The sequence below is a fragment of the Somniosus microcephalus genome, chromosome 10 (assembly GCF_052327205.1).
Source record: "Somniosus microcephalus isolate GS21.2 chromosome 10, FLI_Smic_1.0, whole genome shotgun sequence".
NCBI classification, from domain to species: Eukaryota; Metazoa; Chordata; class Chondrichthyes; order Squaliformes; family Somniosidae; genus Somniosus; species Somniosus microcephalus.
The window spans coordinates 232,291,299-232,305,814 of NC_140996.1; the positions used below are offsets into that span (position 1 = coordinate 232,291,299).

General features: G+C 49.1%; 1 protein-coding gene across 9 annotated transcripts in view; it reads right to left on the minus strand.

Moving 5' to 3' along the window:
- arap1 (ArfGAP with RhoGAP domain, ankyrin repeat and PH domain 1) overlaps positions 1-14,516 on the minus strand; it is a 295,009-nt gene that overhangs the window by 68,942 nt on the left and 211,551 nt on the right. For all 9 annotated transcript variants that reach the window (XR_015079826.1, XM_085999757.1, XM_085999755.1 and 6 more), the window contains 2 exons: positions 11,675-11,743; positions 8,806-8,923 (listed from right to left, as the gene is read on the minus strand). Coding sequence is in view for 8 of the 9 variants with exons in the window: in XM_085999757.1 (XP_085855883.1) it covers positions 8,806-8,923; positions 11,675-11,743 (187 nt within the window). In the remaining variant the exon portion in view is untranslated. The remainder of the gene's footprint in view (positions 1-8,805; positions 8,924-11,674; positions 11,744-14,516) is intronic.

Sequence of the window (14,516 nt, forward strand, 5' to 3'; positions counted from 1 at the left end):
CTGCAGTCTATCTCACTCCCTCACACCCTGTAGTCTATCTCACTCCCTCACACCCTGCAGTCTATCTCAGTCCCTCACACCCTGTAGTCTATCTCAGTCCCTCACAGCCTGCAGTCTATCTCACTCCCTCACACCCTGTAGTCTATCTCAGTCCCTCACACCCTGTAGTCTATCTCACTCCCTCACACCCTGTAGTCTATCTCACTCCCTCACACCCTGCAGTCTATCTCACTCCCTCACAGCCTGCAGTCTATCTCACTCAGTCACACCCTGTAGTCTATCTCACTCCCTCACACCCTGTAGTCTATCTCAGTCCCTCACACCCTGTAGTCTATCTCAGTCCCTCACACCCTGCAGTCTATCTCACTCCCTCACACCCTGTAGTCTATCTCAGTCCCTCACACCCTGCAGTCTATCTCAGTCCCTCACACCCTGTAGTCTATCTCAGTCCCTCACACCCTGTAGTCTATCTCACTCCCTCACACCCTGCAGTCTATCTCACTCCCTCACACCCTGTAGTCTATCTCAGTCCCTCACACCCTGCAGTCTATCTCAGTCCCTCACACCCTGTAGTCTATCTCAGTCCCTTACACCCTGTAGTCTATCTCACTCCCTCACACCCTGTAGTCTATCTCACTCCCTCACACCCTGCAGTCTATCTCACTCCCTCACACCCTGTAGTCTATCTCAGGCCCTCACACCCTGCAGTCTATCTCAGTCCCTCACACCCTGCAGTCTATCTCACTCCCCTCACACCCTGCAGTCTATCTCAGTCCCTCACACCCTGTCGTCTATCTCAGTCCCTCACACCCTGCAGTCTATCTCACTCCCTCACACCCTGCAGTCTATCTCACTCCCTCACACCCTGTAGTCTATCTCACTCCCTCACACCCTGCAGTCTATCTCAGTCCCTCACACCCTGCAGTCTATCTCAGTCCCTCACAGCCTGCAGTCTATCTCACTCCCTCACACCCTGTAGTCTATCTCAGTCCCTCACACCCTGCAGTCTATCTCAGTCCCTCACAGCCTGCAGTCTATCTCACTCCCTCACACCCTGTAGTCTATCTCAGTCGCTCACACCCTGCAGTCTATCTCACTCCCTCACAGCCTGCAGTCTATCTCACTCAGTCACACCCTGTAGTCTATCTCACTCCCTCACACCCTGTAGTCTATCTCACTCCCTCACACCCTGTAGTCTATCTCAGTCCCTCACACCCTGCAGTCTATCTCACTCCCTCACACCCTGTAGTCTATCTCACTCCCTCACACCCTGCAGTCTATCTCAGTCCCTCACACCCTGCAGTCTATCTCAGTCCCTCACACCCTGCAGTCTATCTCACTCCCTCACACCCTGCAGTCTATCTCACTCCCTCACACCCTGCAGTCTATCTCACTCCCTCACACCCTGTACTCTATCTCACTCAATTCACAATTCACAATTCAAATCGCTTTATTGGCATGACAAGTTACATCCTATGTTGCCAAAGCATCAAGTCTATCTCACTCCCTCACACCCTGTAGTCTATCTCAGTCCCTCACAGCCTGCAGTCTATCTCACTCCCTCACACCCTGTAGTCTATCTCAGTCCCTCACAGCCTGCAGTCTATCTCAGTCCCTCACACCCTGGAGTCTATCTCACTCCCTCACACCCTGTAGTCTATCTCAGTCCCTCACACCCTGTAGTCTATCTCACTCCGTCACGCCCTGTAGTCTATCTCAGTCCCTCACACCCTGTAGTCTATCTCACTCCCTCACACGCTGTGGTCTATCTCAGTCCCTCACACCCTGCAGTCTATCTCAGTCCCTCACACCCTGCAGTCTATCTCAGTCCCTCACACCCTGTAGTCTATCTCAGTCCCTCACACCCTGTAGTCTATCTCAGTCCCTCACACCCTGTAGTCTATCTCAGTCCCTCACACCCTGTAGTCTATCTCAGTCCCTCACACCCTGTAGTCTATCTCAGTCCCTCACACCCTGTAGTCTATCTCAGTCCCTCACACCCTGTAGTCTATCTCACTCCCTCACACCCTGCAGTCTATCTCACTCCCTCACACCCTGTAGTCTATCTCAGTCCCTCACACCCTGTAGTCTATCTCACTCCCCTCACACCCTGTAGTCTATCTCAGTCCCTCACACCCTGCAGTCTATCTCACTCCCTCACACCGTGCAGTCTATCTCACTCCCTCACACCCTGCAGTCTATCTCACTCCCTCACACCCTGCAGTCTATCTCAGTCCCTCACACCCTGTAGTCTATCTCAGTCCCTCACACCCTGTAGTCTATCTCAGTCCCTCACACCCTGTAGTCTATCTCAGTCCCTCACACCCTGCAGTCTATCTCACTCCCCTCACACCCTGCAGTCTATCTCAGTCCCTCACACCCTGTCGTCTATCTCAGTCCCTCACACCCTGCAGTCTATCTCACTCCCTCACACCCTGCAGTCTATCTCACTCCCTCACACCCTGTAGTCTATCTCACTCCCTCACACCCTGCAGTCTATCTCAGTCCCTCACACCCTGCAGTCTATCTCAGTCCCTCACAGCCTGCAGTCTATCTCACTCCCTCACACCCTGTAGTCTATCTCAGTCCCTCACACCCTGCAGTCTATCTCAGTCCCTCACAGCCTGCAGTCTATCTCACTCCCTCACACCCTGTAGTCTATCTCAGTCGCTCACACCCTGCAGTCTATCTCACTCCCTCACAGCCTGCAGTCTATCTCACTCAGTCACACCCTGTAGTCTATCTCACTCCCTCACACCCTGTAGTCTATCTCACTCCCTCACACCCTGTAGTCTATCTCAGTCCCTCACACCCTGCAGTCTATCTCACTCCCTCACACCCTGTAGTCTATCTCACTCCCTCACACCCTGCAGTCTATCTCAGTCCCTCACACCCTGCAGTCTATCTCAGTCCCTCACACCCTGCAGTCTATCTCACTCCCTCACACCCTGCAGTCTATCTCACTCCCTCACACCCTGCAGTCTATCTCACTCCCTCACACCCTGTACTCTATCTCACTCAATTCACAATTCACAATTCAAATCGCTTTATTGGCATGACAAGTTACATCCTATGTTGCCAAAGCATCAAGTCTATCTCACTCCCTCACACCCTGTAGTCTATCTCAGTCCCTCACAGCCTGCAGTCTATCTCACTCCCTCACACCCTGTAGTCTATCTCAGTCCCTCACAGCCTGCAGTCTATCTCAGTCCCTCACACCCTGGAGTCTATCTCACTCCCTCACACCCTGTAGTCTATCTCAGTCCCTCACACCCTGTAGTCTATCTCACTCCGTCACGCCCTGTAGTCTATCTCAGTCCCTCACACCCTGTAGTCTATCTCACTCCCTCACACGCTGTGGTCTATCTCAGTCCCTCACACCCTGCAGTCTATCTCAGTCCCTCACACCCTGCAGTCTATCTCAGTCCCTCACACCCTGTAGTCTATCTCAGTCCCTCACACCCTGTAGTCTATCTCAGTCCCTCACACCCTGTAGTCTATCTCAGTCCCTCACACCCTGTAGTCTATCTCAGTCCCTCACACCCTGTAGTCTATCTCAGTCCCTCACACCCTGTAGTCTATCTCAGTCCCTCACACCCTGTAGTCTATCTCACTCCCTCACACCCTGCAGTCTATCTCACTCCCTCACACCCTGTAGTCTATCTCAGTCCCTCACACCCTGTAGTCTATCTCACTCCCCTCACACCCTGTAGTCTATCTCAGTCCCTCACACCCTGCAGTCTATCTCACTCCCTCACACCGTGCAGTCTATCTCACTCCCTCACACCCTGCAGTCTATCTCACTCCCTCACACCCTGCAGTCTATCTCAGTCCCTCACACCCTGTAGTCTATCTCAGTCCCTCACACCCTGTAGTCTATCTCAGTCCCTCACACCCTGTAGTCTATCTCACTCCCTCACACCCTGTAGTCTATCTCACTCCTCACACCCTGTAGTCTATCTCAGTCCCTCACACCCTGTAGTCTATCTCACTCCCTCACACCCTGTAGTCTATCTCAGTCCCTCACACCCTGTAGTCTATCTCACTCCCTCACACCCTGCAGCCTATCTCAGTCTCTCACACCCTGTAGTCTATCTCAGTCCCTCACAGCCTGCAGTCTATCTCAGTCCCTCACACCCTGTAGTCTATCTCACTCCCTCACACCCTGCAGTCTATCTCAGTCCCTCACACCCTGTAGTCTATCTCACTCCCTCACAGCCTGCAGTCTATCTCAGTCCCTCACAGCCTGCAGTCTATCTCAGTCCCTCACAGCCTGCAGTCTATCTCACTCCCTCACAGCCTGCAGTCTATCTCAGTCCCTCACACCCTGTAGTCTATCTCACTCCCTCACACCCTGCAGTCTATCTCACTCCCTCACAGCCTGCAGTCTATCTCAGTCCCTCACACCCTGTAGTCTATCTCACTCCCTCACACCCTGTAGTCTATCTCAGTCCCTCACACCCTGTAGTCTATCTCACTCCTCACACCCTGTAGTCTATCTCAGTCCCTCACACCCTGCAGTCTATCTCAGTCCCTCACACCCTGTAGTCTATCTCTCTCCCTCACACCCTGCAGTCTATCTCACTCCCTCACACCCTGTAGTCTATCTCACTCCCTCACACCCTGCAGTCTATCTCAGTCCCTCACACCCTGCAGTCTATCTCACTCCCTCACACCCTGCAGTCTATCTCACTCCCTCACACCCTGCAGTCTATCTCACTCCCCTCACACCCTGTAGTCTATCTCACTCCCTCACACCCTGCAGTCTATCTCAGTCCCTCACACCCTGCAGTCTATCTCACTCCCTCACACCCTGCAGTCTATCTCACTCCCTCACAACCTGCAGTCTATCTCACTCCCCTCACACCCTGTAGTCTATCTCACTCCCTCACACCCTGCAGTGTCTCAGTCCCTCACACCCTGCAGTCTATCTCAGTCCCTCACACCCTGCAGTCTATCTCACTCCCTCACACCCTGCAGTCTATCTCACTCCCTCACACCCTGCAGTCTATCTCACTCCCTCACACCGTGCAGTCTATCTCAGTCCCTCACACCCTGTAGTCTATCTCACTCCCTCACACCCTGTAGTCTATCTCAGTCCCTCACACCCTGTAGACTATCTCACTCCCTCACACCCTGTAGTCTATCTCACTCCCTCACACCGTGCAGTCTATCTCACTCCCTCACACCCTGTAGTCTATCTCACTCCCTCACACCCTGTAGTCTATCTCAGTCCCTCACACCCTGTAGACTATCTCACTCCCTCACACCCTGTAGTCTATCTCAGTCCCTCACAGCCTGCAGTCTATCTCAGTCCCTCACACCCTGCAGTCTATCTCACTCCCTCACACCCTGCAGTCTATCTCACTCCCCTCACACCCTGGAGTCTATCTCACTCGCTCACACCCTGTAGTCTATTTCGCTCCGTCACACCCTGCAGTCTATCTCAGTCCCTCACACCCTGTAGACTATCTCACTCCCTCACACCCTGTAGTCTATCTCAGTCCCTCACAGCCTGCAGTCTGTCTCAGTCCCTCACACCCTGTAGTCTATCTCAGTCCCTCACACCCTGCAGTCTATCTCACTCCCTCACACCCTGCAGTCCATCTCACTCCCCTCACACCCTGCAGTCTATCTCACTCCCCTCACACCCTGGAGTCTATCTCACTCGCTCACACCCTGTAGTCTATCTCACTCCCTCACACCCTGTAGTCTATCTCACTCCCTCACACCCTGTAGTCTATCTCACTCCCTCACACCCTGCAGTCTATCTCACTCCCTCACACCCTGCAGTCTATCTCAGTCCCTCACACCCTGCAGTCTATCTCAGTCCCTCACACCCTGTTGTCTATCTCAGTCCCTCACAGTCTGTAGTCTATCTCACTCCCTCACACCCTGCAGTCTATCTCACTCCCTCACACCCTGTAGTCTATCTCAGTCCCTCACACCCTGTAGTCTATCTCAGTCCCTCACACCCTGTAGTCTATCTCAGTCCCTCACACCCTGTAGTCTATCTCACTCCCTCACACCCTGCAGTCTATCTCAGGCCCTCACACCCTGTAGTCTATCTCACTCCCTCACACCCTGCAGTCTATCTCACTCCTCACACCCTGTAGTCTATCTCAGTCCCTCACACCCTGCAGTCTATCTCACTCCTCACACCCTGCAGTCTATCTCACTCCCTCACACCCTGTAGTCTATCTCAGTCCCTCACACCCTGCAGTCTCTCAGTCCCTCACAGCCTGCAGTCTATCTCAGTCCCTCACACCCTGTAGTCTATCTCACTCCCTCACACCCTGCAGCCTATCTCAGTCTCTCACACCCTGTCGTCTATCTCAGTCCCTCACAGCCTGCAGTCTATCTCAGTCCCTCACACCCTGTAGTCTATCTCACTCCCTCACACCCTGCAGTCTATCTCAGTCCCTCACACCCTGCAGTCTATCTCAGTCCCTCACACCCTGCAGTCTATCTCACTCCCTCACACCCTGCAGTCTATCTCACTCCCTCACACCCTGCAGTCTATCTCACTCCCCTCACACCCTGTAGTCTATCTCACTCCCTCACACCCTGCAGTCTATCTCAGTCCCTCACACCCTGCAGTCTATCTCAGTCCCTCACACCCTGCAGTCTATCTCACTCCCTCACACCCTGCAGTCTATCTCGCTCCCTCACACCCTGCAGTCTATCTCACTCCCTCACACCGTGCAGTCTATCTCAGTCCCTCACACCCTGTAGTCTATCTCACTCCCTCACACCCTGTAGTCTATCTCAGTCCCTCACACCCTGTAGACTATCTCACTCCCTCACACCCTGTAGTCTATCTCACTCCCTCACACCGTGCAGTCTATCTCACTCCCTCACACCCTGGAGTCTATCTCACTCGCTCACACCCTGTAGTCTATCTCACTCCGTCACACCCTGTAGTCTATCTCAGTCCCTCACACCCTGTGGACTATCTCACTCCCTCACACCCTGTAGTCTATCTCAGTCCCTCACAGCCTGCAGTCTATCTCAGTCCCTCACACCCTGTAGTCTATCTCAGTCCCTCACACCCTGCAGTCTATCTCACTCCCTCACACCCTGCAGTCTATCTCACTCCCCTCACACCCTGCAGTCTATCTCACTCCCCTCACACCCTGGAGTCTATCTCACTCGCTCACACCCTGTAGTCTATCTCACTCCCTCACACCCTGTAGTCTATCTTACTCCCTCACACCCTGTAGTCTATCTCACTCCCTCACACCCTGCAGTCTATCTCAGTCCCTCACACCCTGCAGTCTATCTCAGTCCCTCACACCCTGCAGTCTATCTCAGTCCCTCACACCCTGCAGTCTATCTCAGTCCCTCACACCCTGTAGTCTATCTCAGTCCCTCACAGTCTGTAGTCTATCTCACTCCCTCACACCCTGCAGTCTATCTCACTCCCTCACACCCTGTAGTCTATCTCAGTCCCTCACACCCTGTAGTCTATCTCAGTCCCTCACACCCTGTAGTCTATCTCAGTCCCTCACACCCTGTAGTCTATCTCACTCCCTCACACCCTGCAGTCTATCTCAGGCCCTCACACCCTGTAGTCTATCTCACTCCCTCACACCCTGCAGTCTATCTCACTCCTCACACCCTGTCGTCTATCTCAGTCCCTCACACCCTGTAGTCTATCTCACTCCTCACACCCTGCAGTCTATCTCACTCCCTCACACCCTGTAGTCTATCTCAGTCCCTCACACCCTGCAGTCTCTCAGTCCCTCACAGCCTGCAGTCTATCTCAGTCCCTCACACCCTGTAGTCTATCTCACTCCCTCACACCCTGCAGCCTATCTCAGTCTCTCACACCCTGTAGTCTATCTCAGTCCCTCACAGCCTGCAGTCTATCTCAGTCCCTCACACCCTGTAGTCTATCTCACTCCCTCACACCCTGCAGTCTATCTCAGTCCCTCACACCCTGTAGTCTATCTCACTCCCTCACAGCCTGCAGTCTATCTCAGTCCCTCACAGCCTGCAGTCTATCTCAGTCCCTCACAGCCTGCAGTCTATCTCACTCCCTCACAGCCTGCAGTCTATCTCAGTCCCTCACACCCTGTAGTCTATCTCAGTCCCTCACACCCTGTAGTCTATCTCAGTCCCTCACAGCCTGCAGTCTATCTCACTCCCTGCACATTATCTGATAGCTCGGTCAGGCTGCAGTGCCCACTAGTTTACTGCTGGTGGCGCTGCCGAGCCCTATTCCCAGCTATTGGTTCAGCATCGCCACCAGCAGGCGGCGGCCGGTACTGGACCCTGGTGAACGGTCTCTGCCGCAGTGACTCGCCAGCCTTCAGTCATCTTCATCAGTGCTGCTTTTCATCAAATTACATCAGCCCAGCACCTAGAAAGAGGTGCTTCAAAATGCTTTACTGGGCGCAGGAAAGGTGGGCCGTGATTAGGAGGAAGGGCGGCTGAGGACGCGGTGAAAGAGAAGGGAGTTTCGGAGACTTTGAGAAGCAGGGAGGGAGCGGGCCGGTTGGGGTCCACAGGACAGCGGGGTGGTGGCTGGAAGAGACGGGCGGAGAGAGTGGGGAACGAGGGCTAAACCTCGGGCTGCCACAATCTTCCAGGGCTTTGGAGGGGAAGGGAGGTTGGAGATGAGGTGACAGTTTGCAAGGAGTAGAGGGGTCAGGGTGGTTTTTTTTTTGAAGAGGGAAGTGATGACGGCAGATTTGAAAGGGAGAGGGCCAGTGCCTGGCTGAGGAGTGTGAGAGAGATAGAGTACAGGGTGGGTTTAAGGGTAGGGGCCTCAAAAGGGTGAAAAAAAGCAACGGGACTGACCTATTTCCTCTCTCTCGATCACCTCGAAACAGCTCCAATTGTCTTTCTCCTTAATAATCAGTTTGCGGAGATACAGAATCTCGTTGGTCAGTTCCTGGGCCGTCATGGTCGCTGGGACCTAAAGGGGAGAGCAGAGAGTCAGAGACGCGAGCCGGACTGAGCGCTGACACACATTTCCACGGGGCCGACGCGACTCCCCTCCTCTCCTGAAGGCGTCGACTTCTTGTTTGGGCACCGCCCAGCATCCGCTCTCCGGCCTCATGCACTGAATGACAGCCAGTCGGGTGGAGACCAGGACGGCGCTCCTCCAACCCGTATCCCAGTGAGCACCAGGACAGAGGAGGAAACACGGCTTAACGGTTCCCCTCGGGTTCCCAACTCTGGTCGGGCATATTCCTGGAGCTTTCATCACATGACCTCCAGCCTCTAACTGCCCCGCCCCCACTCTCCCGCCATTGGTCGCCCGGCACGTCCATCCTCGCGGTGCCCCGCCTTGCCCGCGGCCAATCGGCAAGTGAACAGACTCTTGCTGACCCGATTGGCTGATTCTTGCCTGTCAGTCAACTGCCCTTTTTTCAGATATTTTTATGACTAGTGATCAAAAATGTTCAAACACAATTTTTTTTTATTGCCCCTATGATTTTTCTCCCGGGTTTTTTGCTGCCCGCCGTGTCATGGAGATAAACTTTCAATTCCTGGAGACTCCAGGACAATCCTGGAGGGCTGGCGACCCCTACTGGCCCCTCAGAGAGTTGGCAGAGTTGGGCATTGACGAAGACAGACAGACAAAGACAGACAGAGACAGACAGAAAGTCAGACAGACAAAAACAGACAGACAGACAAAAACAGAGAGACAGGCAGACAAAGACAGACAGACAAAAACAGAGAGACAGACAGAAAGTCAGACAAAGACAGACAGACAAAAACAGAGAGACAGACAAAAACAGAGAGACAGACAAAAACAGAGAGACAGACAAAAACAGAGAGACAGACAGAAAGTCAGACAAAGACAGACAGACAAAAACAGAGAGACAGACAAAAACAGAGAGACAGACAAAAACAGAGAGACAGACAGAAAGTCAGACAAAGACAGACAGACAAAAACAGACAGACAAAACAGACAGACAAAAACAGACAGACAAAACAGACAGACAGACAGGCAAAGACAGACAGATAGGCAAAGACAGATAGGCAAAGACAGACAGACAGACAAAGAAAGTCACAGACATGGACAAAGGAGCTGAATTCCAGAGGTGAGGTGCGAGTAACTGCCCTTGACATCAAGGCAGCATTTGACCGGGTGTGGCATCAAGGAGCCCTAGTAAAACTGAAGTCAATGGGAATCAGGGGGAAAACGCTCCACTGGCTGGAGTCATACCTAGCACAAAGGAAGATGGTTGTGGTGGTTGAAGGTCAATCATCACAGCCCCAGGACATTGCTGCAGGAGTTCCTCAGGGCAGTGTCCTCGGCCCAACCATCTTCAGCTGCTTCATCAATGACCTTCCCTCCATCATAAGGTCAGAAATGGGGATGTTCTCTGATGACCGCACAGTATTCAGCACCATTCACAACTCCTCAGATAATGAAGCAGTCCATGCCCGCATGCAACAAGACCTGGACGACGTTCAGGCTTGGGCTGATAAGTGGCAGGTAACATTCACGCCACACAAGTGCCAGGCAACGACTAGCCCCAACAAGCGAGAGTCTAACCACCGCCCCTCGACATTCAACAGCATTACCATCGCCGAATCCCCCAACATCAACATCCTGGGGCGTCACCATTGACCAGAAACTTAACTGGACCAGCCACATAAATACTGTGGCAACAAGAGCAGGTCAGAGGCTGGGTATTCTGCGGCGAGTGTCTCACCTCCTGACTCCCCAAAGCCTTTCCACCATCTACAAGGCACAAGTCAGGAGTGTGATGGAATACTCTCCACTTGCCTGGATGAGTGCAGTTCCAACAACACTCAAGAAGCTCGACACCATCCAGGACAAAGCAGCCCGCTTGATTGGCACCCCATCCACCACCTTCAACATTCACTCCCTCCACCACCGGCGCACCGTGGCTGCAGTGTGGACCATCTACAAGATGCACTGCAGCAACTCGCCAAGGCTTCTTCGGCAGCACCTCCCAAACCCGCGACCTCTACCACCTAGAAGGACAAGGGCAGCAGACGCATGGGGACTCCACCACCTCCAAGTTCCCCTCCAAGTCACACACCATCCTGACGTAGAAATATAGCGCTGATCCTTCATCGTCGCTGGGTCAAAATCCTGGAACTCCCTCCCTAACAGCACTGTGGGAGCACCTTCACCACACGGACTGCAGCGGTTCAAGAAGGCGGCTCACCACCACCTTCTCAAGGGGCAACTAGGGATGGGCAATAAATGCCGGCCTTGCCAGCGACGCCCACATCCCATAAACAAATTTAAAAAAAGACAGACAGAGACAGACGGACACAGACAGACAGAGAGAGACAGACAAAGACAGACAGAGACAGACAGAGACAGACACAGACAGACAAAGACAGACAGAGACAGACACAGACAGACACAGACAGACAAAGACAGACAGAGACAGACAAAGACAGACAGAGACAGACAAAGACAGACACAGACAGAGTCAGACAAAGACAGAGACAGACACAGACAGACAAAGACAGACAGAGACAGACACAGACAGACAAAGACAGACACAGACAGAGTCAGACAAAGACAGAGACAGACAGAGACAGACACAGACAGACAAAGACAGAGTCAGACAGACAGCCAGCTCAGTGACGACCCCCTTCAGGCCTTTCTTTGGGTCAAAGCAGCACATCAGGGAAACAAATCAATAAAGTCGACCAGTTCTTTCCAACTCACCTTCAAACTCAACTCACAATCTGATTTCTTCTCCTCCAGATAGACAGTGCAGATAAAGTCACCGGCATTCTACACAGGAGAGGGCAGAGAGATTTATTCAAAGGTCCATAGGTAGATAAGGTGCTTAAGAAGGCACGAGATCTACATTATACACGAGATCTACATTATACACGAGATCTATATTATACACGAGATCTATATTATGCACGAGATCTACATTATACACGAGATCTATATTATACACAAGATCTATATTATACACAAGATCTATATTATGCACGAGATCTATATTATACACGAGATCTACATTATACACTAGATCTACATTATACACGAGATCTACATTATGCACGAGATCTACATTATGCACGAGATCTACATTATGCACGAGATCTATATTATGCACGAGATCTATATTATGCACAAGATCTATATTATACACAAGATCTATATTATACACGAGATCTACATTATACACTAGATCTACATTATACACGAGATCTATATTATGCACGAGATCTACATTATACACGAGATCTATATTATACACGAGATCTACATTATACACGAGATCTATATTATGCACGAGATCTACATTATACACGAGATCTATATTATGCACGAGATCTATATTATACACGAGATCTACATTATGCACGAGATCTACATTATGCACGAGATCTATATTATACACGAGATCTATATTATACACGAGATCTATATTATACACGTGATCTATATTATGCACGAGATCTATATTATACACGAGATCTATATTATACACGAGATCTATATTATGCACGAGATCTATATTATACACGTGATCTACATTATACACGAGATCTACATTATGCACGAGATCTACATTATGCACGAGATCTACATTATACACGAGATCTACATTATACACGAGATCTACATTATACACGAGATCTATATTATGCACGAGATCTATATTATGCACGAGATCTATATTATGCACAAGATCTATATTATACACAAGATCTATATTATACACGAGATCTACATTATACACTAGATCTACATTATACACGAGATCTACATTATACACGAGATCTACATTATGCACGAGATCTATATTATACACGAGATCTATATTATGCACGAGATCTATATTATACACAAGATCTATATTATACACAAGATCTATATTATGCACGAGATCTATATTATACACGAGATCTACATTATACACTAGATCTACATTATACACGAGATCTACATTATGCACGAGATCTACATTATGCACGAGATCTACATTATGCACGAGATCTATATTATACACAAGATCTATATTATACACGAGATCTATATTATACACGAGATCTATATTATACACGAGATCTATATTATACACGAGATCTATATTATGCACGAGATCTATATTATACACGAGATCTATATTATACACGAGATCTATATTATGCACGAGATCTATATTATACACGAGATCTATATTATGCACGAGATCTATATTATACACGAGATCTATATTATACACGAGATCTATATTATACACGAGATCTATATTATGCACGAGATCTATATTATACACGAGATCTATATTATGCACGAGATCTATATTATACACGAGATCTATATTATACACGAGATCTACATTATGCACGAGATCTACATTATACACTAGATCTACATTATACACGAGATCTACATTATGCACGAGATCTATATTATGCACGAGATCTATATTATGCACGAGATCTATATTATACACGAGATCTATATTATGCACGAGATCTATATTATGCACGAGATCTATATTATACACGAGATCTACATTATGCACGAGATCTATATTATACACGAGATCTACATTATACACGAGATCTACATTATACACGAGATCTATATTATGCACGAGATCTATATTATACACGTGATCTACATTATACACGAGATCTATATTATGCACGAGATCTATATTATGCACGAGATCTATATTATGCACGAGATCTATATTATGCACGAGATCTATATTATGCACGAGATCTATATTATACACGAGATCTACATTATGCACGAGATCTATATTATGCACGAGATCTACATTATACACGAGATCTACATTATACACGAGATCTACATTATGCACGAGATCTATATTATGCACGAGATCTACATTATGCACGAGATCTATATTATACACGAGATCTACATTATACACGAGATCTACATTATACACAAGATCTATATTATACACGTGATCTACATTATACACGAGATCTACATTATGCACGAGATCTATATTATACACGAGATCTACATTATACACGAGATCTACATTATGCACGAGATCTACATTATACACGAGATCTATATTATGCACGAGATCTATATTATGCACGTGATCTACATTATACACGAGATCTACATTATGCACGAGATCTATATTATGCACGAGATCTATATTATGCACGAGATCTATATTATACACGAGATCTACATTATACACGAGATCTATATTATGCACGAGATCTATATTATACACGAGATCTACATTATACACGAGATCTACATTATACACGAGATCTATATTATGCACGAGATCTATATTATGCACGAGATCTATATTATACACGAGATCTATATTATGCACGAGATCTACATTATACACGAGATCTATATTATACACGAGATCTACATTATACACGAGATCTACATTATGCACGAGATCTATATTATGCACGAGATCTATATTATACACGAGATCTATATTATGCACGAGATCTATATTATGCACGAGATCTATATTATACACGAGATCTACATTATACACGAGATCTATATTATGCACGAGATC